Source organism: Trichoderma citrinoviride (genome assembly GCF_003025115.1).
Source record: "Trichoderma citrinoviride strain TUCIM 6016 unplaced genomic scaffold BBK36scaffold_18, whole genome shotgun sequence".
Classification (NCBI taxonomy): Eukaryota; Fungi; Ascomycota; class Sordariomycetes; order Hypocreales; family Hypocreaceae; genus Trichoderma; species Trichoderma citrinoviride.
Genome location: NW_020194726.1, coordinates 291,886 through 314,988, shown reverse-complemented (window position 1 = coordinate 314,988; position 23,103 = coordinate 291,886). Strand labels below are relative to the sequence as shown.

General features: G+C 55.4%; 5 protein-coding genes across 5 annotated transcripts; 2 read left to right on the top strand and 3 right to left on the bottom strand.

Moving 5' to 3' along the window:
• Window positions 1-2,976: 2,976 nt before the first annotated feature.
• BBK36DRAFT_1145030 (hypothetical protein) lies at window positions 2,977-7,521 on the bottom strand (the record flags this gene model as incomplete). Its single annotated transcript, XM_024893722.1, has 5 exons — window positions 2,977-3,440; window positions 3,501-6,584; window positions 6,639-7,022; window positions 7,081-7,181; window positions 7,238-7,521. The coding sequence occupies 5 exons, from the start codon at window positions 7,519-7,521 to the stop codon at window positions 2,977-2,979; spliced, it is 4,317 nt and encodes a 1,438-aa protein (XP_024745558.1).
• Window positions 7,522-8,142: 621 nt separating this feature from the next.
• BBK36DRAFT_68618 (hypothetical protein) lies at window positions 8,143-10,872 on the top strand (the record flags this gene model as incomplete). The annotated part of the gene is made up of 5 exons (XM_024898517.1): window positions 8,143-8,424; window positions 8,483-9,265; window positions 9,325-9,480; window positions 9,538-10,443; window positions 10,606-10,872. 5 exons carry the CDS (start codon window positions 8,143-8,145, stop codon window positions 10,870-10,872), a joined length of 2,394 nt encoding a protein of 797 aa, XP_024745557.1.
• A 500-nt stretch (window positions 10,873-11,372) lies between these two features.
• On the bottom strand, window positions 11,373-12,706 carry BBK36DRAFT_1129948 (hypothetical protein; the record flags this gene model as incomplete). Its single annotated transcript, XM_024891790.1, has 2 exons — window positions 11,373-11,660; window positions 11,723-12,706. The coding sequence occupies 2 exons, from the start codon at window positions 12,704-12,706 to the stop codon at window positions 11,373-11,375; spliced, it is 1,272 nt and encodes a 423-aa protein (XP_024745556.1).
• Window positions 12,707-14,654: 1,948 nt separating this feature from the next.
• BBK36DRAFT_1185937 (cytochrome P450) lies at window positions 14,655-16,498 on the bottom strand (the record flags this gene model as incomplete). Its single annotated transcript, XM_024896464.1, has 5 exons — window positions 14,655-14,853; window positions 14,919-15,558; window positions 15,878-16,025; window positions 16,079-16,109; window positions 16,170-16,498. 5 exons carry the CDS (start codon window positions 16,496-16,498, stop codon window positions 14,655-14,657), a joined length of 1,347 nt encoding a protein of 448 aa, XP_024745555.1.
• Window positions 16,499-19,123: 2,625 nt separating this feature from the next.
• BBK36DRAFT_148987 (hypothetical protein) lies at window positions 19,124-22,404 on the top strand (the record flags this gene model as incomplete). Its single annotated transcript, XM_024897564.1, has 4 exons — window positions 19,124-19,307; window positions 19,875-21,298; window positions 21,376-22,227; window positions 22,304-22,404. Coding segments are annotated over 4 exons (2,561 nt in total), but the record flags the coding sequence as incomplete, so codon positions are not given.
• Between the last annotated feature and the right edge of the window lie 699 nt (window positions 22,405-23,103).

Sequence of the window (23,103 nt, the reverse complement as noted above, 5' to 3'; positions counted from 1 at the left end):
ATGCGAGAAGACGAAGGATCGTTGTTGTTTGTTCTTCTTTTTTTCCTTTATATTAAGGTTCGCGGGGCGAAAAATAAAAAAATAAAAAAAAAGCGAAGGCTTAGGAAAAAAAAGAAGAAGCGGCCGAGACGACTGATTCTGGAAACCTCGTTGAGAATACGCTCAGCGATCCGTGTCGAGTCTCTCTGAAAAAGGAGCGTTCTCGGAAGGAAACAAATCGATCCAGAGCACCGAGAGGTATATCGTTCGCTTCGTTCGTTCGTTCGACAGACGACGACGGGCGAAGAGGATTGAGGGAAAGGCGACCGGGTGGGGGAAACGACCGTAGGCTGTCCGTCAGTTGCGACTTTGGCTACGATCCCGCGCGGCGGAAGGGGGAAAAGGAGCAGAGAGAGCGATCTTCAGCTACCGAAGCTGCAGAAGATGGTCCAATGCTGGAAAAAAAGAGGCCAGGAGAGAGGAGATTCCACCGGCCACTGGTTGATGTTTAGTGGTGAGGGTTGGAGAGGAGAGGCTGCGTAAAAATTTTGGGCAGCAGGAAATATGATGTGGTGGGCGGAAGGGGCGGCCTTAGCACGGAGGGGTGGCGGTAGCGGGCTCTTTCCCTGCTGGCGCGCCACTTGGGGTTTGGAGGGGTCAGCGGTAGGGGTACTTGGAGACCTGTGCCAGATTGGCGGATGAGCGAAGTAGCGGTACTATCAGAAATCCACTCCGGAGCCGAAGCTCACTTCACTTTTGGTTCAACTTGGCCAGCTTTTCCTGTTGCTTGAAAGCTTCCATGAGCCGAGATTCTAAACAGCGAGGGTTTAAGGCTTTCTGGTCGCCCGCAGCTGGATTTGGCGAGGAAATACCAGACCTCAAGCAGCCCGTCTTTGCGGCAAACAAGCGGCAAACAAGGCAGCAGTTGCATTCTCGTAGTACTATAGGTAGAGTAGAGTGCTGTAGGTACGGAGTTAGGACATTAGCTGCTCAACTTGCACAGTCAGTCAGCAGCAGAGAGAGGACAACTTCTATCATGCAGACTGCTCTTCACACGTCCCCACGCAGTGATGCAGCTCAGAACAGAACCTTGCTGTCCGAGTCACTCAGCGATGGCTCCTTACCTTATGCTCCCGTTGCATCAGCCTCTGGAATCTTGATGCCTTTCACTCACCCAAATTGTACCTAGATAATAGATAGCAGTGAACAGAGAAAGCATCCTAGCAGATGTATACAAGGTAGGGAAGTACCAGTACATGTGATGGCATTGGATCATCGTCGAGGATAGACGTCTTTCACTTGGCCGTCTCACCACGTGACTTGAACTTCATCTCGGCTCTTCCTTGCCTTGCCTCTCCTCTTCAACTTGTCGCCTCCATCGCTCAACAGCCCCAGATTTCAGGCCAGCCTTGACGGCTCTGATTCGTCCTTGATCGAGGCAAGGCTGCAGAAGAAGAACAGAAAAAAATCAGACCGCCTCCCAATGCACAGCCATACATGTGGCGTCGGTGCCTGCCTCACTGTATGTACGAGTACAGATTCTGGCCCTGACGAGTGCAAGGAAAGCGAATGAATGGCATGTGATTCATTTGACATCAACACTCGGAAACTGCTACACAATGAGTCACAACGGCATTCTGCGCAGCTTGGCTTTGAGGTACCTGAACTGGGACTGATTCCTTCGCAGTAGGTAGGTAGGTAGGTATGCTTCAAGCCTCGTAATGCCACAGTCGATACTTTCCGGCTGACCTGATTAAGGGCCAAGGTACGTGGGCACGTCCTCCTCAGCCACAACTCAAGGTCAATTCAATTCCTCTGAGCTTCCATCATCACCCTCTTCTCCCCTACTTTGCAGAACAAGTGCCGCAGTACATCACAGACAAAGAGAACAACCTTCTTCCACGGCAGAAATCAAAGGTTTTCAAACCCTCGTCAAAGCCATTCCCTCAGCTCATCCAACGTCCCCAAACATCGAGCCACCTCCAAAGCCCAGCAAACGCGGCCCCCCATTGTCTCTCCCAGAAAACGCCTCCCCAATTTAGCACAACCCGCTAGACCAATAGAAAAAAAAATATCAGCGCCGGTTTTAATCTCATTTTCACCTCAACTTCCTTGCAAACGCAAACACGGACCCTTTTAAACGCACCCCCTCCCACCGCGGGGCGTGCATCTACATACACTACCTTGCCTTATCCGCCCAGCAAAGAAGGAAAATTTCAAGTGCTCGCCTTTTTCTCTCTCTCGTTTCGTTTTCGTTGCCTCTGCTTTGCTTCCCCTCAAAACATTTTTTTTTTCGCACTAGCATTCTGGGGCTCTAGTTTCCTGATTAGCGCTAATCTCTTTGTGCTCTGCCGTTCTTCCCTTTTTATTTCTTTTTCTGTCTTTGCTGGTTTCAGTCTTGGTGTTTATCGCTTATGATTTACCATGTGCGGGCTCACCAAGTCTAACACTGTGTGAAATCGAGGACGATGCAGGGTAAGGTAGACTGAACGAGGCTCAAGAGATTGAGGACGCCTGGATGTGATCTCAGGTTACTAGGCCATACAAAGAATGCTATTTCTCTCTAAAGTCTCCTAGTCCATCGTTCAAGTAGCCAAAGTACTTCGTATCACAAAAGTCGATTCACAAAAAGAAATGTTACGCAAGCTAAGACACAAAAGTCCATCTTCTGCCTACTGATGCCACCAAAACATCTAGTCTGTCCTACAACTCTGTGAGATAAACAACAAAGAGGCAGCCCGCTATCACCTGATGATGATGATCTGGAAGAATTCAGCTGTCCTCCTTTTCGCCGAGACAATTTTGCCTCCATGGCTCCGAAAAGCCCGAGCTGCGGTGACACTTGCTCATAGGTGCTGTAACAAGATCTTGACATTCATATGAACATTCTAACATCGACACATCCCATCTTGTAGGAACAACAACATGTTCCCTTTTCCGCTTCATATCAATTCATTTCTATACCTTATCCTCAGAAAGCAACAATTCTTAGATGACCTAATTCGCCTCTCCCTCTCGAACCTCCAGAATATCCGGCTCCAAAGCCTTCTCCTCATCCTCATCGTAGTATCTCGCTTGTAGCTCTTCCTCGGTCTCATCAAGTGTAGCGTCCATGGGCACGCCTTGCTCCTCCTGCAGCTGCTTCATCTTGGTCATCGACATCTCGTACACGTACTGTCCTATGTGTTCAACGCCCTCCATGGCGACTTCGCCCTCGACGGGGGCCTCCTCTTCCGTGCTTGGTCGCTCGGTTGGCCACAGCTCGCCCGTTACCAGCATCAGCTTGTCCGGTCGCTGCAACAGTACGTCAAACGCTGGTCGGAGCTCGGGACAGGCTTCAAACACTTCCCGGCGTCCGAGCACGTAGAGTCCCAGCCTCGCTCGAGAAAAGGCCACTGTCATGCGACGGACATCGCGAAGGTAGCCTACGCGCGACGTGCGAGTCAGAGAGAGGATAATGTCTAGAAAAAATCTCGTTAGCCGGTAACTCGATAACCATCTGCTCATAGGGACAAACTTACAGTCATTTTGCTCTCCCTGGTACTTGTCGACTGTAGCAACAGCCTTGGGAAGACCGAAGATGGGGCTCGATGCGCATCGGTGAGCGAGCACATCCTTCACCAGAGCCCTCTGACCCGCGTATGTCGTCAGTATGCTAATCTTCTCCGCCGGGTATCCGAGAAGTCGCATGTATTGGTAGATGGCTACCGCGTATTCAGCCTCGCCCAGGTTCTGGATGAAGTGCGGCGTCGGCTCCGTCTCACCGCGACCCTTGTAGTTGGGAACGTTGATGAACTGGAAGTCGTACTTGAAGCCGGCATTTGCCCGCAAGAACTCGGGGTTGGTCAGGACGTCGGGGAGATTGTCGAGCTTGGGATAACGCCATGCGTATAGCTTGGCAATGGATGGTCGAGCACGGCCTTGCTGATCCAGAGTAACCGTCGGCACACCCAGCCGAACAAGCCGTGAGAAGAGCGACTGCTCCAGGTTGGCATAGTGGCGGAACGCCAAGCTCTGGATAACCGGCGAGTTCTGGAAGTGGTCGCCACACAGCACCACTCGCTGCAGCGGCAGTTGGCCGTTGATGGGCTTTTGCATCGCCAGGGGAATGAACGTTTCAATCTCGGTGATTTGCGCTGCTTCCTCCATGACGACGTTGTCGTAGTGGAAGCCGAGTGCGGCAATCTCACCCCTTCTCATGGCCGCATGTGTCGTTGTCATTGCAACAACGCGGGCTTCGTTGGTGAGCAGATAGTTGGCCTTGTCCTTTTCGCGTCGCAAGATCTCAAAGGGCCGGATGTCGGCCAGCTCCGAAAAGATCTTAGAGATGTGGCGGTAACAGCCTTGCGCAATGTCCAGGACTTGCGCCCGGTCTGCCTCTGGTGGGAATAGGGGCTGAGGAGCGTCGGAGAAGTAGGCATGGAAGGGAAAGTTTTGCACAATGTCAGATGCGCTGGACGAGTCGGATTCTGCAATCTTGAGGAACTTGGCCCAGGCTGGCTCGACGTAGGCAACGTTGAAGTAGCCTGCAGTCTCGGCCGAGTTCTCGTGTGCGCCGGGGGCTCCCAAGCTTGCTGCGAGCTTCTTCACTTCAAACAAGAACCTGTCGCGGTTGTCCAAAAACGACTCGACGCGGCCGTACTTGCTGAAGCTACCTTCTGTGTCTAGCTCTTCCTCGCCATGTCCAAGCCGCAGCAAGTGCCTCTCGTCGATGTCGAGCGCAACGATCTTGGCAAACAGTTGGTTGAGGGCCTGGTTGCTGTGGGCGATGAGCAATGTCTTTTGCTCGGGAAAATTGTGATAGATGTTGTTGATGATCTGTGTGGCAACGTCCGTCTTGCCTGTGCCCGGGGGCCCGACAATGACAGTCAGCCCAACCTGGGTTCCAGACATGATGGCCTCGACCTGAGCCGGCGTAAATCGCACCGTGTTCAGCCTGGGTGCGTCGATGGGGTACGGCCCATTGTTAAGAGGCTTGTAGGTAGAAACCTTGAAGGCCTCTACCTCTGAGAGCAGCGCTGGTTCTGCATCGCGCCGCCGCTTCTTGGATGGCTTCCCACCTCGGGGTTCCTCTGCTCTGTCGACAGCTTCCAGGACATATGGCGGCCCGAAACTACCGGTAACATCATCGTCAGGCTCGACCGTCTTCCCAGGTAAGCTTTCGACTAGATGCTGCCAGCCGAGAAAGGTATCCCTGTAGTCGATGGTCTTAAGCCTGTTGGGCAAGTTCTTGTAATGTGCGCCGGCCGGGTCACCGTAGCCCAAAAACACTTCATGAAGCCACGATGGCAGTGGCATATCCGACAGAAGAAGGGTACGAATGGCTTCCAATACCGGCTTGAAGTTGTTTTCTCTCTTGTTTCGTCTCAGGAGCAGGTTAATGCCCGCATAGACATCGGGCTTGCCGGCAGCTGCCTCTTCAGCGTCTTGGGCATACGACGCCGAGTCCAGTTTCAGCAGGATGCGCCGCTTCTGGTCGAGATGCTCGCCCTTTTCCCTGGCGTGGCGGCCTCTATCGTCTGTAACCTGGAGCACTTCGGCAGTCCGCACCACCAGCACACCGGCCTTTTCAGCCTCTGACTGAGGTTGCCTGCTTCCGTTTGTGGCTGCTTGGCCAGATGTAGGGTTCTGAACAGCCAACAGAAAGACAACATCGCCCGGTCGAAGCGTGTCCCATTCTCTGCGCACATTGTCTCCTAACCGTCGAGCGTCGAACGACACCTCCGCCCGGACCATGGATGGCTTATCGTCTCCAACGAGGGCTGGGACGACTTCCAGTATCGTTGGCTTGGCAATAGGCATAGCCATCTTCGAGAAGCCTGCAAAATGGGTTTCACCAGGCCGCCTGCTTTCCGGTCGGAGGCGACGCAACGCGGCCTCAATATCTTTGCGGATTCCGTAAAAGGATTCGCAGCGATATAGCACCAGCGCTCTCCAGAGGAAATCGCCAACCGATAGATACTGCAGGTTGAGCTTCGGGAGCGCCAGTGGGCGCGAACCGTCGTATGAATCCGCACGCTGAAAGGTGTCGTCAAACAATGAATCCTCAGTCGGGACGATGCCTACTCTCTGGGCTGTCTCCTGGAACGTCTTCTTCCGCTCAAAGGTCGAGAGGAGGAACTCGATGAGGAACTTGCGATCGATGGTCAGATTCAGGCCCTCGGGGTATGTAGACCTGAGATCCAAGAGGTTGACCAGGTTCAGCAGCTCGTCATCGGTGAGAGGGTCGAGATGTGACGCAAGGTCTTCTCGCTTGTCGATGGAGCCGTAGTTTGATAGAGCCAGAATGGTGAGCTTGTCTTTGAAATGCTTCAGAGCTATTCGCTGAAGCTTGCCTAGCAGCGCGCAATGCCGGTCAAAGGCCTCTGTCCGACTCAGCTGTATACCACTCTGGTCATCGATGGCAAAGAATGTGTAGTGAGAGAGAAGCGCGTGGAGATCACGCAACAGAGCGCTTCCGGCATCATTATATAGAGGAGAAAGCCTCATCAAAGGGGTAAGATGTAGGTCTTGAACCAACGCATTGACGTAGCGTCGCGTTGGCAGCTGGCTTTGCAAATCGCAAATGAACTCTGTGAATCGTTCGCAGTAGAGGAGCGTCTGGTCTATAGCAAAAATCAGCACGGGAGCACTGGCTTCTTGGACCGCTTGTGACATACCTGATTTGCTTTCATCGTACAGCTGATTGATAAAGTCCAGGACCATGGTATAGAGCCATGAACGCTCGAACCGTAGCCGTGCCTTGGTGGCTTCGTCTGCGGCATCGTAGCGCTTCTGAGCAGCTCTCCAAGCCTTCCTCAGGTGCGGCGTAGAATCAAGATGAGCCTCTTGACGCTTTTCGGTGGAGAGGTTGTGCCAAATGCCAATCGACACCAGAGGGGCGCACTCTTTTCTGACAATGCTGCAGTCTAGGCTCTGAAAGGCGTGGATGAGGAAGCAGAGGAGGTGCGTTCGCAGGTTTGTCGACAGTGTTCGATCGAGCGTCATGGACAGGATGCGGCGGAACAATGACGAGAAGTCGTCGGGTCTCTCCTCGAAAATTTCTATACAAAAGCTTCCAGTCAGATACAGCTCCAGTGGGGTCAGTCCTGTCCGACCTACTCCATGTTTCGAGGTGCTCTCGCCTCTTGACGTTGCATATCAACGCCAGTATCAGGACATGATAGTTGGATGCCTGCTCAGAATATCCGGGCCACAGATAGCTGTATCGCCGGCGTTAGAAGATGCAAACCAATACTGAGACGTTCAGAAGCCATACCTCTCCAGCGTCTGCAAGCTCTCCAGCAGCAGCAGCAGCTTATACGAGAACCCGTCCTGCTCCAGCACATCCCAGATGCCCTGCTTGACGACGTCGTTCTTGACCTTGACCTTTGCCGTCTTCTTGCTCGGCTTGAGCCAATGCTGCCGCGCGACCTGCACAAACTGATGCTCCTGCTCCTCCACCTCCGCCGGGGTCGGACGGCCGTCTGTCGTGTCTTTTGGCGGCTCGCGTGCAGCTGCAGCTCGTCCGGCAGCGCCTCTGGTTCGCTTCGCGGTAGGCATTGCGAGACTGTCGCGTCACGAGCGGAAAGGATGGGCGCGCTGGTGGATGAGAGACGCTTCAGGAGGAGCTCGTGCGGGAGCTGGAAACTTGCTGAAGCTCGAGACGGGCCAAGCGAAGGTCGGAAACGGGCAATCAATCAGCCAAGTTGATCCACGCCTGGCCAGCGGAATTATTACTGCCAGTCCCTGTGCACAAAATTTCAGCCTTGCGCAATGCGGGTCCACTGCGCAGTAGCGGCACAAGTACCTCGACGCGGCCAGTACTTGTTGGCTGGTGTAACCGTAGCGGCAGTTCGTCGTACCTGCAGTGCGCGGGAACCAAATGGGCCTTCTGTGGTCCTCAGCCTTCTGACCTTGAATCTTGTTCCTTTGAACTATTCGCGACGACTTACTTCTTCGCATCACCTCTGCTGCATAGCGATTCCTTCCCCTAAGCAACGCGCTCGACCTCCTCATATCACATCTGCTGAGGCTATTAACGTCCGTCAGAGAGCACGCCATCTCGATTAATCTCGCCTGACCTCGTCGCAAATATCTTCCTGGGGCTTCAAGCCGACCCCGTGTCGAGCTTCGCTACGGCTTGACGTGGATCTCGTGCGTCTTGCCGCAGTTGTCACCACCATGCCGGCCCTTGATATCGAAAACCCCGGCGTCCCAGCCGTGAGCGAGTTTGAGAATCTGCTCACAGAGCTCCTCGACGAGGCCTCAGCGGCAAAGCAAACAACCACCATCGAGCCGGCGCTCGTGAAATCCGACTTTGTCAACATCCACGACCGAGTTGCCGCTTCGCTCGCCCGCTCCAAGGATGCGGAAGCCGAAAGCAATGCGCCTGCCGACTCGATCAGGTCCCAGCAGTTCGCCCTGGTGGAAACAGCGGCTCGCGATTTCTTCAGCAAGCTAATCGTAAGCCGAGAGACAAGTTCTGCCCGCCCCAGACGTCCAGCAAACTAATCCCATGAAGGCGACAACGTCAATTGATAGCCCGGAGTTTGTCAAGATGTGGAACCTGCTGGATATCCTCTCGATCCTGTCCGACGATGGCCAATGCGACCCTGCCCTGTTGTTCTGGCTGGTGGAAGAGCTTCTCGACAGCCAGACGGTCGCAGGATGCCGCATAATATTCGACTTTCTCGAGTCACGCCGAGAGCGTATCACGGCCAAGCATTTCAAGCAGAAGAATCTCGTCATCCTCCGAAGCTGCAATGAGCTGCTGCGGAGGCTCTCGCGCGCAGAGGACACGGCTTTTTGCGGAAGAGTGTTCATCTTCATGTTCCAGAGCTTCCCGCTGGGGGACAGAAGCTCAGTCAATCTCCGAGGAGAATATCACGTCGAGAACGTGACCAGCTATGAAAGATCAGAAGACGACAGCAAAATGGAAATTGACACCCAGACGGACACTCCAAAGGAGCAGGGCGACACCAAGGCTGCTACAAAGAACGGCGCCCAGGATTCGAGCAAAGCCCTTGATCCGGACACGCTCTACCCCATGTTCTGGTCATTGCAGGAGAGCTTCAGTCAGCCGCTGAAACTCTTTGACACCGGTCACTTTGCAAAGTTCAAGGGCAGCTTGGAAGCCACCATCACAGCCTTCCAAGCCATCCACGACGACAGCATATCTTCCTCAAAATCGATGGAAAACCTCAAGAGAACGTTGAAGAGAAAGAGAGACGACGACGGGACCGAGACGCTTCCAGAGGCGTTTAACCCCAAGTACCTCACCAGCAAAGACTTGTTCCAGCTCGAGGCAAGTAATGCGATGTCGTATACACAAGGTGTCATCCACTAATGAGACGGCCAAATCAGATTAGCGATCTTTCCTTTCGAAGAAACGTTCTCGTGCAAGCTCTCATCATCACCGACTTCCTCTTGTCCCTGTCAAAGGAGGAACGGGAGAAGCGAACCAACATTAACATATCCAACAAGTCGGTCATCTACCCGGACCAGCTTAGCGAGGAAAACGTAAGACGTCGATCCGCCTACTTCTGCTCTTCTGCTAACGACGTTTTGTCTTGGTAGACAAAATGGGCCACGGACATGAAGAAGGTGATATCAGACTACCTCAAGCAGGGCAGCGACGGGCCATACTTTTTTCGCATGGTAGAAACAGTGCTGGCTAGGGACAAGAACTGGGTCTTTTGGAAGATGGCCAGTTGTCCGCCCATCAAGCGCGACCCGGTCTCGGCCGAGAGCTTCGTCGAGGCCAAGGAGGCCGCGCAGAAGATGGCGACGAGCAAGCGCCTGCGGCCGAACCCGCTCAACGCCGTGCCGCTCGACTTTCTCGCCAACGGGGACGAGGGCGAGGCGATGGAGCAGCTCAAGGCCCCGGAGCGCCATCAACTGCCCGAGCTGGAGGTGTTCAAGGCCAAGATTGCGGACGACGACTTTGAGATTGACATGCCGACGAATCCTCAGACCAAGGCGGCGGCGGTGGCGGGCAAGGCGAGCAAGGCCTGGAGGGCGCTGCGCATAGCGTCGCGGTTCAAGCTTGCGTCTTTCGACAAGATTGACGACCCCAAGAATATCAACATCATTTTCGAGGACGAGCCCGAAGGGGACGAAGACGAAGCCGATGCCGAGCCGACGGCAAGCGAAGAAGACATGCCCAGCAATCGCGACCCAATCATTCTAGTCTCCTCAGCATCAGGCGTCCACCCGTCTGCGCTCAGGGAGAAGCTCATGAGCGAACACAAGGGCGTCTTCGGCTCCGTCGTGCGCCACGCCGTGCGCGATCCCGAGGGCGATGCAGAAGTCAACGGCAAGACGTTCCATTTTGTCAAAGCCCAGGAGTTTAATCAGCTGCGCGACGGCGATCGGCTGATCGAGTACGGGACGCGCGATGGCGTGGACTATGGGACGAGCAGCAAGGCCGTTGAAGCTGTTGTGGAGGGGGGCAAAGTTCCCATTATCGAGCTTGACGTCGAGGTACGTTTTGTCCCCCCCCCCTTTATAATCCCCCTCTTCACATTCACTACTCTCGACACTTCTCGATTCACTATTTATTTCCCTCTTATGTAGATCATTCATCATTCTGCTCATTACTCCCTCGTCTTTGTGTCGTTTGAACGCTGACAAGAGTTAATCTAGGCCGCCCAATTCGCCAAAGACATGGACTTTTCCGCACGCTACATCCTCATCAAATCATCCTCATCAGAACCCGATGATAAATCCAAAGAAAAAGAAAAAGAGCTCTTTGACACTGTCATTGTCCACAACGAAGACGATGATGTCGACAAGACTGCGAAGCAAATCGCAGAGTTTATATACGCCAAGGCGGAGGCGGAAGAGGAACCCAACGGCGACGACGACGCCAACATGGCTGATGCTCCCCCGGCTGTCGATGGCGAGACTTGAATCTTGGAGAAGGGGAGGTGATCAGCGGGAGAAAAGGGGGGTATTTTGTACGATACGATGGATTCCATTCCGAGAGGATTTTTTCTTTTTTTTCTTCATAACGAGTGCATACTTGGAGGGTGCAACGGATAGCGGGGACAAGCACCCCAAGGAGTCAAAAGATAGGATACCAATTCTTCATCATCACAACGAGGATATACGCACGGCACGATCATCATGGAGAGTGTAGAGAGTGGAGTGGGCGCTTTGCGATTCGATGAAACAATCTAGCTAAATACACAAAGTCCAAGTATGACAGAAGCCCCAATACAAGAAATTAATGTATAACGACAACAGAGCCATCCGTGAATGAATCCCGAATTCTTGTCAATTTCTTGACAAGGGCTAGCTAACTGGCAACCCCCTTTCCCCTGATTGAAAATTGCAATCTGATAACAGAGCAAAGGAGCGCCTAGCAAATGACCCGAGACGGCCAGTCAAAGCGGTCAAGAGAGACGATTTTACTCGTCCTCCTCCGAGGATTCCTCCTCGTCGGCCTCCTTGAGCCAGTTGATAAAGGGCTCGGCAGCCTTGCGGACCTTGCGAGAGGTCGACACGTCGACGTACTTCTTGCTGGCCTTGGAGCCCCAGGGGATGACCACCTCCTCACTGACGAGGTCGTGGTGGTAGTACAGCTGCAGGACCTTGACGACCTGCTGGAACATCTCGGGGTTCTCCTTGCCGAGGCTGCCAATCAGGCGCTCGGTGCCGCCAAGCAGGGCCTTTTCATGCTTCTCGGAGGTGACAAACTATGAAGGCGTTAGTCAATTGGGGTTCACGTTGCTTCGGATGGAGTGCTATGAAAACTCACCTGCTTGAGCATGCTGGCTCGCTTGGGGATCTGGGCCACAATGTTCTTGTCGAAAATGGTCTGCACAAGAACCAGAACGGAGCGGTGCTTGGACTCGATGCCGAGCTCCTTGGCCTTGAGGTAGATGTTGATGGAGTCCACGTTGTCAATGCCGCCCTTTTCCTCGGCCTGCTGGTTGATCCAGTTGCCAAACTCGTCGTAGACGGTGTTGCCACCGCCCTCGCCGTCCTCGTCTTCGTCGTCGCCACCAATGTTGAGCTTCTGCTTGAGCTCGCCGGGCAGCTGAGCCTGGCGGGCCTTGACGGCCTCCTCGCTCATGTCGACAGCCCATTCGTCCTCCTTAACCTCGACGTCGGCGCTGGCGGCAGTGATTGCCTCGGCCTGCATCTTTTGGAACTCGTCATCGCTGACGTCGCCGTTCTCGGCGGCCTCGTTGGAGCCATTCTCGGAGGCGTCCTCGCCGCTGCCCTGGCCGTTCTCTTTGGCCTGGCCGTTCTGCTTGGCCTTCTTGGCGGCGCGGCGCTCAGCCTTGTCCTTCTTGCCCTTCTTGGGCTGGTTCTTGAGAATGAAACCGCTGAGCTTCAGGCGGAGGTCGACGTCGGTGCGCTGACCGCAGGCCTTGCAGTCGAGGACGATGTGGTCGTCCTTGATGACGACGTCGGTCTCAGGGTTCTTGCACTTCTTGCAGAGCACAAACTTGTTGATGAAGCCATCGAGGTGATCCTGCAGCTTTGCGGCGTCGTGAGCGCCGTTGATGATCCAACGGTCGTCCTTGGGGTCGATGTTGGTCTGAGCACCGAGCTCAAAACCAAAGTACTTGATGACATAGGAGCCGGGACGGGCAAGGGACTGGGCAACGCTGGGCAGGTTGACGACAACAGTCTTGATGCCGTTGCCTTTGCCTTCAATCTTGGTCTGGATGCGTTCCATCTTGTAGCGATAGAAGGCATCGCTGACATCGCGGCGAACGTTGACGAGAGCCATGGTGACGGTTGTAGATTAGGTGGCAGGATAAGATGCTTGGAAATTTGTCTGTGAAGACTTGAATTGACGAGGCGAAGTTGGGCTTGGATTGTGTCTAGGACGACGATATCGGCATCAAGAGGCTCGAGACGAGAAGATGACGATTGTTGAAGACTGGCGCCGGATAGAGCGGACGGACGGGTCGAAGGCGAAGAGGAAGCTGGGAAACTCAACAGTGATGCGTACTGGACATGAGGCGGGCCGGACAGATTCGCGACTGCAGTGGGATAGGCATGAACTCGGAACTCAAGGGCAACAGGCTGGGATCAACCGTCGGATCTGATGTCGGGACTGCTAGGTTTCCGCGGTATGCGAAATAGCTGCAGCGTGAAGAATCGTCTGGATACGGTGGCGGAATCGTGCTGATACATAAACAACAATGTACCGGCGACTGGGCTGCTAAGTGGGCAGAGTTGCTGGGAGACGGACAGTCGAGGGGATTGGCCAGAGAGCAGAGGAAGAGGATGAAGTTGTCGGCAGAGGGCCCTTGTGGTTTGCTGTTCTGATGTCTTTTATGTGGTGGTTGTTGATGCCAGAAGCAGAGAGAGAAGAGGAGAAAAAGGTGCGCTGCGACCGGCAGAGACAGTCAGCAGGCCTGATCAACGGTGGTTTTCAGCGTGCGAGACGAAGTGCTCGGAGAATCTGTATCAGACAGATGCAGTATCTGACGGAGTCGATGCGAGTTGTGTTGGGTGAGGGGGAAGAAAGGGAAGAGAAAGAAGAATCTGTGAGGACGTGCAGCGGATTTTTGAACCGGGCAGGGAAATCCAACAAGTGGGGGCTCGGAGTTGTCAGCAAAGGCGGGTGAGAATAATTTTCACGCCTTTTTCGCCTTTTTCCCAAGGGTTTTTTTCTAGTGAATGAATCGGGGGCAAAACGCGCTGGAGACTGGCGGCGAGTGGATTCGAGCCAGCGGCCAAGACCGGCAAAAGCCCGCGGGAACGTACCGGACAATGACAGGCCTCGGGGCGGGTTGTCCGCCAACGCAGCCGCTGGCAGCAGGGCGTCGCCTGCGTCTTCAGCGCATCCATCAGTGGGGTCTGGTGCTTCTAGCGCTACAGCGGCATGTACAGGTACTCCAGACGCTTGATGGATGGGATTCTGAGTCGGCGTGCAGAAGTGCGTGCGTCGGATCATCTCCGGATAGCGGCAGTCCGGGGGGGCGTCTCTCGCCACGAGGACTCGGCGTGTGCTCGCATCCGCTGCTGGGACTGGCGAAGAGGGAGACAACTGGAGCTTGAAGCTGCCAGCTTTGTATGGTATTGCCCTGCAGGTGAATGCGAAAGTATCCATTCAACTCCGAGGCTGCAGGACGGCACATGCATATGCTAGCAGGTACCATGACCTCGCCTGTTCATGCCAGACCGAGTACCTACGAGATGCCGTCGTGCTCGAGCCCTACCTAGACGCACATTTCCACTCAAACGAACCCGGGACGCAAATATCCCAGTCTGCTCAGCTGAGATAACTGGGACAAACATCACGCCACCAACTAGACTACCTTAGCCAACAAAAAGACGGAGAGAGAGATGCAGTCAGTTGGCATTGCTCTGTTGCTGCTCGGCGTTTGAAAAGACCGGACTTCGGGCTTAAGGGCTTGCATTCATCTAGTGCCCAGGAGGATGCAGATCAAGGGAAGCTGCTGGCCAACGATGTTTCTCTAGTCGACGTGGCCCAACGTGCCAAGGTCAAGCACTGATGCCCCGATATTGCCGTGGCACTTTGGTGATTCGCGTCGGGCATTTGCAGGAGATGTGTTTCTTCGTGAGATGCGGAGTGCATGGGCAGCTGCGTTGATTCGCTGCCTTGTGAACCCGAACTCGTGATGATACCTTGACCCTCCTACTACGTCTGTGTTGCGGAATATAGGACACCGATGGCGTTGCACAAACCCTGACATGGCTCTACTCTATGCCTTGACTTCATGTTGTTCGCCATCGACCTCCTCAAGAGCGCGGAAACGCAAAAGGCACTTCTGCCCCAGTGGCCGCGCCGAGATGAGCTGGTCCGACATGGCCATGGCCTCCTCCTCCATGGACTCGTGCGGCGTCGTGCTGTACCTGGAATAGACATCCCGCAGCAATGTCTTCATCTCAATGAGAGCCAGGCTGATGATCACATCTTCAGTCAGCCACTGTGCATTGTCAGGATAAAGGCACAACAAAAAGCTTACTGCTTCCCAACGCAGCCCCTTCCTCCATTTGAAAATGCAAACTGGAGCCTCCTCCGGTCCGCGTCTCCTTGCGGTTCCAGCCAGCGGTCAGGATTGAACCTGTCGCCATCAGGAAACACATCGCTGTTGAGGCGATGGACCGAATACGCCTGACAGCTGACAATCGTCTTCTCCGGCAGCCAGAAGCCGTCAATGGAGCGGCCACCCCGAGGGACGTACCGCGGCAGCGACATTGGGATCGGCGGGAAGCACCGCAGCCCCTCGTTCACCACGGCGTCCAGATACGGAAGCCGGTCAAAGGGCGTCTCCGGGTTCGCTCGCAGCTCGTCGGCCAGTTTCCGCTGGAAGGCGAGCGAGCGAGGCTGGGACAGCTCCCACATGAGGAAGCACAGCCCGTCGCCCGTGGTGTCGATGCCCGCGGCCATGTGGTCCAGGCATTCCGCTGCCTTGTCGATGTAGTCCAGGTCGCCCGTCTTCTCGTCAAAGCGGCTCATGAGAGTGAAGGGCGCCGCGCCGCTGAGCTGGCTGGTTTCCAGGACGTAGTCGTCGGCCAGGGGGGTTTCACGAGGCTTTGCGAAGAAATACAGCACCTTGGAGAACAGACGGTGCAAAGCAGGAGCGTAGTGTGAGATGAGGCGATCTGTGAGCGGGCATGTCAGCGCAAAGCATCAGTCAGAAGTTCGCAAGGGTTCGACTTGCTCTGCAGGCTATCGTCTGCGGCGACCTGATGCATCATCTCCTCATCTTCTTTCTTGTCGATGCAGTCCGTGCCATGGGGATGGAATAGATGGTGCGTGACACAATCGCAGGCATATGCGTGCAAGGCTACATGTACCATGAAGACAGTTAGTGCCCTGCTACGTGGGTTTATCTCTCCAAGTCATCTAAACGAACCCATCTAGAATGAGACGTTGTCAGTCTGGAGCCCTCAGCGGCGCTTTCACGTAACACTTTGTCACTTACAAAGATGTCTGATACACCTCCTGGAGAAGAAACGCATCGCCGCACAAACTTGGATGACCTCTCTTGGACTCCAGCGACGGAAGCGCTCTTCATGATGTTGCTGTTGGCATAGCGGTCGGCGAGGATCCTTTTCCTCTTGGCGTGCTGTTTCACGTTAGGTGAATGGTTGAAGGATGATGTAGACCCCCGTTACATACGTCGGCCTTGTTCAGTGTGGTAAACATGGTCCTGGGAGATGTCTGTCAGTCGTACCAAACAGACATTGAGCACGAGTTTGAGGCAGCTCACCTTCTCCCGTATATCTTGAACAAGTCATAGAATTCCGTCTTGTCGTAGCCGCTGCCTCCGGAGCAGTAAATCTCTTTGAGGGCCTCCCAGGACGTAAACGAAACCTCGTTGGGTGCAATGCGCACGACGGGGCCATACTGCTGGTGAAGCTGGTGAATATAGACTGTTCTCAGGGCCTTGATCTCTTTCCACTTGAGGCCCAGGGACGTGAGTCTGGATACTGCCGGGCCTGGAATCTCACGCAAGGGCGATCTGAGGCGTTGGACCAAGTGGACGGCCAGTAGGAGGGCTGCTGCCCCTAGCAAGACGATGGGAGAGAGCAGCAGCATGATGGCCTATGGGAGCTTCATTCAAGCAACGGAGAGCCACAGCTGGTCTTTAGAGAAGCATCAAACCTGGAACTTGAAGGGACAAGATAAGACAGTACATACATGTACGAAACGGTTCTTATCATGGGCATGATGCCGAACGAGTTTAGTGCCACACATCCTCTCGAAAGCCCTCCGGAAACGGCGTCAACGGCCATCGACAAGCCCCGCCAGGACTCGTTTCTTCCCCACGAAACCCCGCAAAAGCAGCGAGAGCTGGTCAAACCAGGAGCTCAGGATATGCAATCAGGCGGTTGATTGACTTTGCCGTTAATGGACAATGTTGTGAGAGTACGAGCACTTTGCTTTTGGTATCCTTGGTGGATGGGACTGGTTTGATTTTTGTTTGAATTGGTCCAGTGATCGGAGGTCCTGGTCGTGCCGCATAGGGTACCTTCGGTAGAAAGGGTGGCCAAGGTCTTGATACATACCACATGTGAGCCAGTTGTAAGAGACGATGATACTACCTTGCCTTGACTGCGGGCAGCTGTTGTATGTAATGGATCGCAAGCCCATGCCGCTATACGCACGCTTAAATGAAGAGAAATCCATATTGCATCAATTTTTAGAAACATGATAATCAAGGGCAGAGCAACAAAGGATAGCTGCACTGGACCAGTTGCTGGACCCAGCTTGCCAGGACACCTCACCTGCATGATCTGCAGCACAGCCGGACCGTCGAGAATCCTCATAGGCCACGTCCCGTATTATCTATCGGTTCTTGAGCTTTGGGATATGTAGTACATACCTATCTACTGTCTGCAGATTGAGTGTCGGGTTTGAGAATTGCATGTGCGGATAGAACTGCCGATGGCTGTGTTTGGCTGTTGCTATTCTAAGGTATTTTACATGCATTGGCTCTGCAGGGACGTGCAGGAGGCTTGACCATGTTGTCCTGCTTGTGCATGCGAAGAACAGGTTTCTGCAAGGTTGGACTTGGTTGCTGGGTGTGAAAGATGGGAGCAACTGGCGGTTGTTTCGTCGAGGTCTTGTGGTAGCAGAACTGAAGGTTTGTTGCAGGAGACATACAATGGCGGTGGAAGGAACTGTCATTGAAGCTCATCTGTTCGGATTAACTGATTCATGCTCGGTCGGACAAATTGTCCATGGGATGAACGTGGTTCCAGTTGACAAGACCCTCTTGGTCCGAGTCTCGCCTCCTACGGAAAGTCAGCAGTTGGAGGCAGACGGAGACGTTGACACGAGCAGAAGGAATTATTCTCCCGTTCGTTCGACAAGGCAACGCCTGTGCTTGTGTCCACGCTGCCAGGTGAGCTGCTGTCATCCCAGACTGAGTAATGAAAGGAAATGGGCTATCGAGGTCCAGCCGGTCATACTCGTACAGAAAAGTGCAGCTGATGGTCCAGGACAAGACAAGACAGACAGACAGGCAGACAGACAGACACGGCATGGATTCAGGGCCCAGCGGATGTTCTAATTATAGCGCCTCTGCTCCAGACACCCACATAACCCTCATGCTGGAGGAACCAAGGGCGTTACCCCACCCAGGCAGGGTTCGTGGCTCTTTGTCTGCCCGTTGCGGCTCGCTGAGGGTGGATGCTGTCCCGGTCTCTGCGGATGCCATGGCGGGCATCTTGGCCTGTTGTGGTAGTAACATGTAAGGTGGTACTTCATTTTGCGTGCGAGGGTACATGTCAGCTCAGCAAACAGGCAGAAGGCAGAGCGCGGGCAGGAGGCGAAACTTATGGACGAGACTAGACAAGCTCACTCAGCCTTACGGGCAGCCTCATGTTCTGGCTCTCTCAACTCGAGATGCCTTCAAGTCCATGGACTGTCCCTGGCTGAACCCGGATGCGCGGGCCTGATTGATGCCGCTCTTCAAGCTGTCTCCCCGTTCTTTGTTCTGCTCCTCCTCAGCTTGGACCTTTGTCCATCGACTATCAACCGACTAGCAGGGCCCGGGCCACAGCCTGTCTTGTCAACTTGTCCAGTCACCCAAAGCGACTGCGCTGACAAGGAACCGTCTGCATCTCGTGTCGCGCGCCACCCCGGCTGTCCAGCGGGTATTGGCCACGGAAGAGCCCTTCTTAAATGAGCGACGGACAGTGATACAGTCCACTGTGCCTCTTTTTCCCACCCTCTCGAGCAATTCTTGGACACAGCCTTATCCCCTCGCGCATCTCCTCAGCTCTCCCGCCGTGCTCCTGCTGAGTACCTCCGCGGCGGCGCCCAGTGTGCGCGGTACATGCCGTGGACGAGTTCGGACTTCTGCAACACAGCCTCACTCCCCACGCCGACCTCTATCGTCTAAGCCCAGGATCGGACAAGGGGACGGGGAAAAAAAAAAAGAGGACAGACCATCGACAAAGCAAAGCAGCTTGCTCAGCCTTGGGTGAGGAGACAGACAAAGAAAGAGGAGGGGGACAAAGCAAGGAATCGTCCGTCAAACAGCTGCGACCGCAACTAGTGCTGGAACCCGAACCTTTTGGACAAAGCAGCAATTCAACCGGGCCCCCTTTGTCACGCCTAAGCCGCATAGGCGAGGCCAGCTCATCAAGATCACCGGCCTGGCGCCAAAAATAAAACCTGCGCAACGCAGCCAGCAGTTCGTCTGTCCGCCGTCGAGGATGCCCAGCTTCGGTCGCCTAGGCAAGCACAGCAACCGTTCGCAGCACGCGGTTGCAGAGGCGCCGCCACAGCAGCAGCAGCAGCAGCAGCAGTCCGGAGCAGCGTCGTCGTCGTCGGCGACTACAAGAGCACCAGCAGCGACGACGGCTGAGGCAGATTTGCAGCAGGACGCGACCCCTCAGTCAGCCTTGCCGCCGCCGACTGCCCTCAGCTCCAGCGAGTCGTTTGCCGTCGCGTCGCAGCTCCAGCAGCAGCAGCTCCAGCAGCAATTGCAACAGCAGCAGCAGCAGCAACACCTTCAACAGCAGCAGCAGCAACAACAGCCCGGAGCTGGTCCTGGCCCGCCTCTGCTGTATCACTCGGGCTCGTCCGGCGTCGGCCCCTCGCCTGTGCCAGCTGGAGTGCAGAACCCCGCCGCTGCGCCAGTTTCAGCGCCCGCGTTTGATGGCCACCAGCAGCTCCAGCACCAGCAGCTCCAGCACCCGCACCAGCTACTAGGCCAGCACCAGCCTCAGGCCCAGCCGCAACCCCAGCTTCAGCTTCAGCTTCAGCATCAACATCAACAGATCCAGCAACCACCACCACAGCAGCAACAACAGCAACAGCAACAGCCGCCGCCTCAACAGCAGAACAAGCTGCAGAAGCAACCGCCCCAACAGCAACAGCTTCAGCAACAGCAGCATCAGCAGCCCAGCGACTTTGCTGACCCCCCCGCCGCCCCTCGCCAGAGCCAGAGCCAGCGCTACAGCGCCTCGCTCCACCACCTCTTCAACGGCTCGCAGACGTCACTCAACGACCTCGCCGGCTACCACCAGGGCCAGCCCGGCGCTGCCTCCGCCTCCGCCTCCGCCCTCCAGACGTCTGCCGCGCCCGAGAAGCGCTCGGCCCGCAAGATCATCAAGGGCATCTTCTCCGGCCGCAGCCACGACAGCCACCGCGACCAGCAGGCCCCCGCCTCTCAGTCGTACGACAACACCGTAGGGCTCGCCCGCCGGCCGTCCAAGCGCATCAGCAACAGCGGCCCGCCCAACGTCAAGACGGGCCTGTCGCCGAACCCTGACCGCGATTGGCACACGCCCAGCTCGTCGGTCCATCAGACCTCGCCGCTGCAAGGAGTGGGCGAGGCTGACGAGTACGGCTACGCTGAGCACAGCCAGCAGCTCCAGCACCAACCGCAGCTCCAGCACCAACAGCACGACCAGTACCAGCAGCACCAGGACCCCCGGCTCTCCGTGCCCGTGCCGCCCATCAACACCATCCACGACGCAGCCGGCGCCGACGACATCACATCACCCTACGACGAGGGCTATCACCAGCCGCTGCCTCCCCCGCCGTCTCAGCTGCAGCCCCAGCCCGCTCACACACAGGTGCTTGCATCCCAGGAGTCCCTGCACCAACAGCTCCAGCTACATCAGCAGCAGCAACAGTTTGAACTGCAGCTACAGCAACAACAACAGCAGCAGCTTCACTACGACCCCCAGCAGGTCAGCTACGATCAGCAGGGCCACCATCAGCAGCAGCAGCAACTGCCACCACCACCCCAGCAGTATTACACCGCTAGCTCACCGCAAGATCAGTATCATCAGGCGACGGATCCGCGCATCGTCACCACGCATTTGGGCCAACAGCAGCTGCACCAGCAGCAGAACCCGGAAACCGTATCCCAGCTGTCACGCGAGTCCCCTATCCCCGACGCGGACCAGCGATCGCTGAACCAGCAGCTGGAGCAGCAACCGTCACCTGCCATCCACTACTCGGTGCCGGCTCAGGAGTCCGTCTCGAGCATCACTCTGCCGCCCGCCCAGCCGTCGAACCAGCAGCAGCAGCAGCTCTCGCAACCTGCCATGGCACCACCAGGAGCAGGAGGCGCGCCTACAAACCGTCGAACCGCAGACGCTGACAAGGCCCTTCCCGGCGCACCCCCGGGATTCCGCATCACTCACACCAACTCCAACATGAGCCAGCTGCCCGGCGCGCCTCTCCAGCCCGGCCAGCAGCCTACCGGTGGTGCAGTCTCCGGTGCTGGCGCTGCCGCCGCCGCCGGCAATGCTGGTAACGCGGGTGCTCCTCCGCGATATGAAGCAGCGAGTGGCGATCAAGGGCGGAATAGTCCTCAGCCCTCGACCCACGAGCGCGACAATGCCGAATCGGAAAAGGCCTTTAAGGAACTGCGTTTGTCTCCCTGCCAACAGTTTGCTTTACATATACAGCTTTGATAGTGTTATGCTAACGTGCACTCCCTCCTACAGTAACAAAGTACAAAAACGTGAAGCGCCTCTACTTTGACGGCAAATCGCAAATCGAGCAGCTCAATGGCCAGGTCGAGCATCTGCAGAATACCGTCGCCAACCAGCGCATGTCCCAGTCGCGGACTGCGCTCGACGACAACGAGTACGTCAACAGGTTCAACCGGCTCAACGGCGCCATCAACAACCTATCGTTCAACATTCGCAAAGACTGGCGACGCCTGCCCCAATGGCTCGAGAAGTTTGTCAGCCCAGACGCCCTCAAGACGGGAAAGCAGGAGATGACGGCGGTGGGCAGAGCCGTCATCACCAAGTGGGTGGTGGATGAGGTCTTCAACAAGGTGTTCCACCCGGATCTGGACGCCGCCTTCAGCGCCCAGCTCAAGGAGATTGAGCTCCACATCCGCGGCAACGCGTACACGATGCACAGCCAGGAGGAGTTTGACGCGCTGACGACCAAGGTGGTCAACTGGCGGATGGCGACGCTGGACGGGCTGCAGCACAAGCTCAACTCGACGACATCGGCGGACAACCGCACGACGCTCATCACCAAGATGACGACCAACCTGGCGGCCCACCTGTACCAGTTCCTCGTCGAGCCGCCGCCGGCCGGAGTGGAAGGCAGCACGTCGATGATTGTGGAGCTGGCCGTGGGCATTGCCGCCAACCTGCCGCGAGAGAGCCGGGACGTGACCATTATGTACCCGCTACCCGGAGATGTGCTGCAGGCGGCCTTTATGGAGGTTGAAAAGGGTGGTCTTCCCTCTCTGGACGGCCAGAAGGAGGGAGAGGCCAAGCCGGATGCCGAAGCAGACAAGGACAAGAATGGCAGCAGCGGAGACTCCATCAAGGCTGGTGAGTTGACACTTTTACCACGTTTTTGCGTCTCAACAACTTTGAATCTAAACACTTGCTAACACGCTCATCACAGGGTTCCCTAAAGACGGTAGCCGAGTGCGATTTGCAGGATTTGTGGCCATCGAAGTAAGAGGGCGGCAGGTCTTGATGAAGGCACCGGTATGGACGTTGTAAAGGTGGAGATGTTTTTGACAAGCAACATCATGACAACGAGGACGAAATGACCCCTTTCCCCCTTTCCTTTCTCATCTCTTTCTTCTACGGAGGCTGGCATCAATGGCCCGAATGGCTATCCATCTCATATAAGCGGTTGCTCATTCGCCAGTTTCATTTTTAATGCACAAATCTCGCGACTTTTCGTTGGCATATTGGGGCTGGAGAGGTATCTGGTTGCCTTTTTTTTTTTTTCTTTACCTAGCAAGCAGCACCTGGCTGGATGACAGATGAGGAATGACAGCACGATGGCATGATGGCATGATGGAAGAGAGGCTGGTCTGTTCTGCGGATAGACCTGGGGACGTCTGGAAATAAGAGTAGAAGGGCGGTTGGAGAGGGTATTAGAGTACATGAGAGATGACTGCCATGTTTGTCCAATGCGGATTGTGATGTGTGACATGCCGAGGGTGTTGCATGGCCAATACCAATGAAGCCTCAGTTGCTGTATCGAGGATGGCCGTGGTGACTCAGTACAAGTACTTGATGGCTTGACTGGAAAGTCAGCCTTGCGGCTCATGGGTTGCATGAGGTAGAATCATTCTTTCCCGTTTCCTCCTTTTCGAAAGACTCTAATGCGGGAGAAGGAGTCATTGGATCTGGGTGGCGATGCAGGATTCCAATCTTGTGCCTGACGGCGGCTGTCGAGAAGTTGAGTCA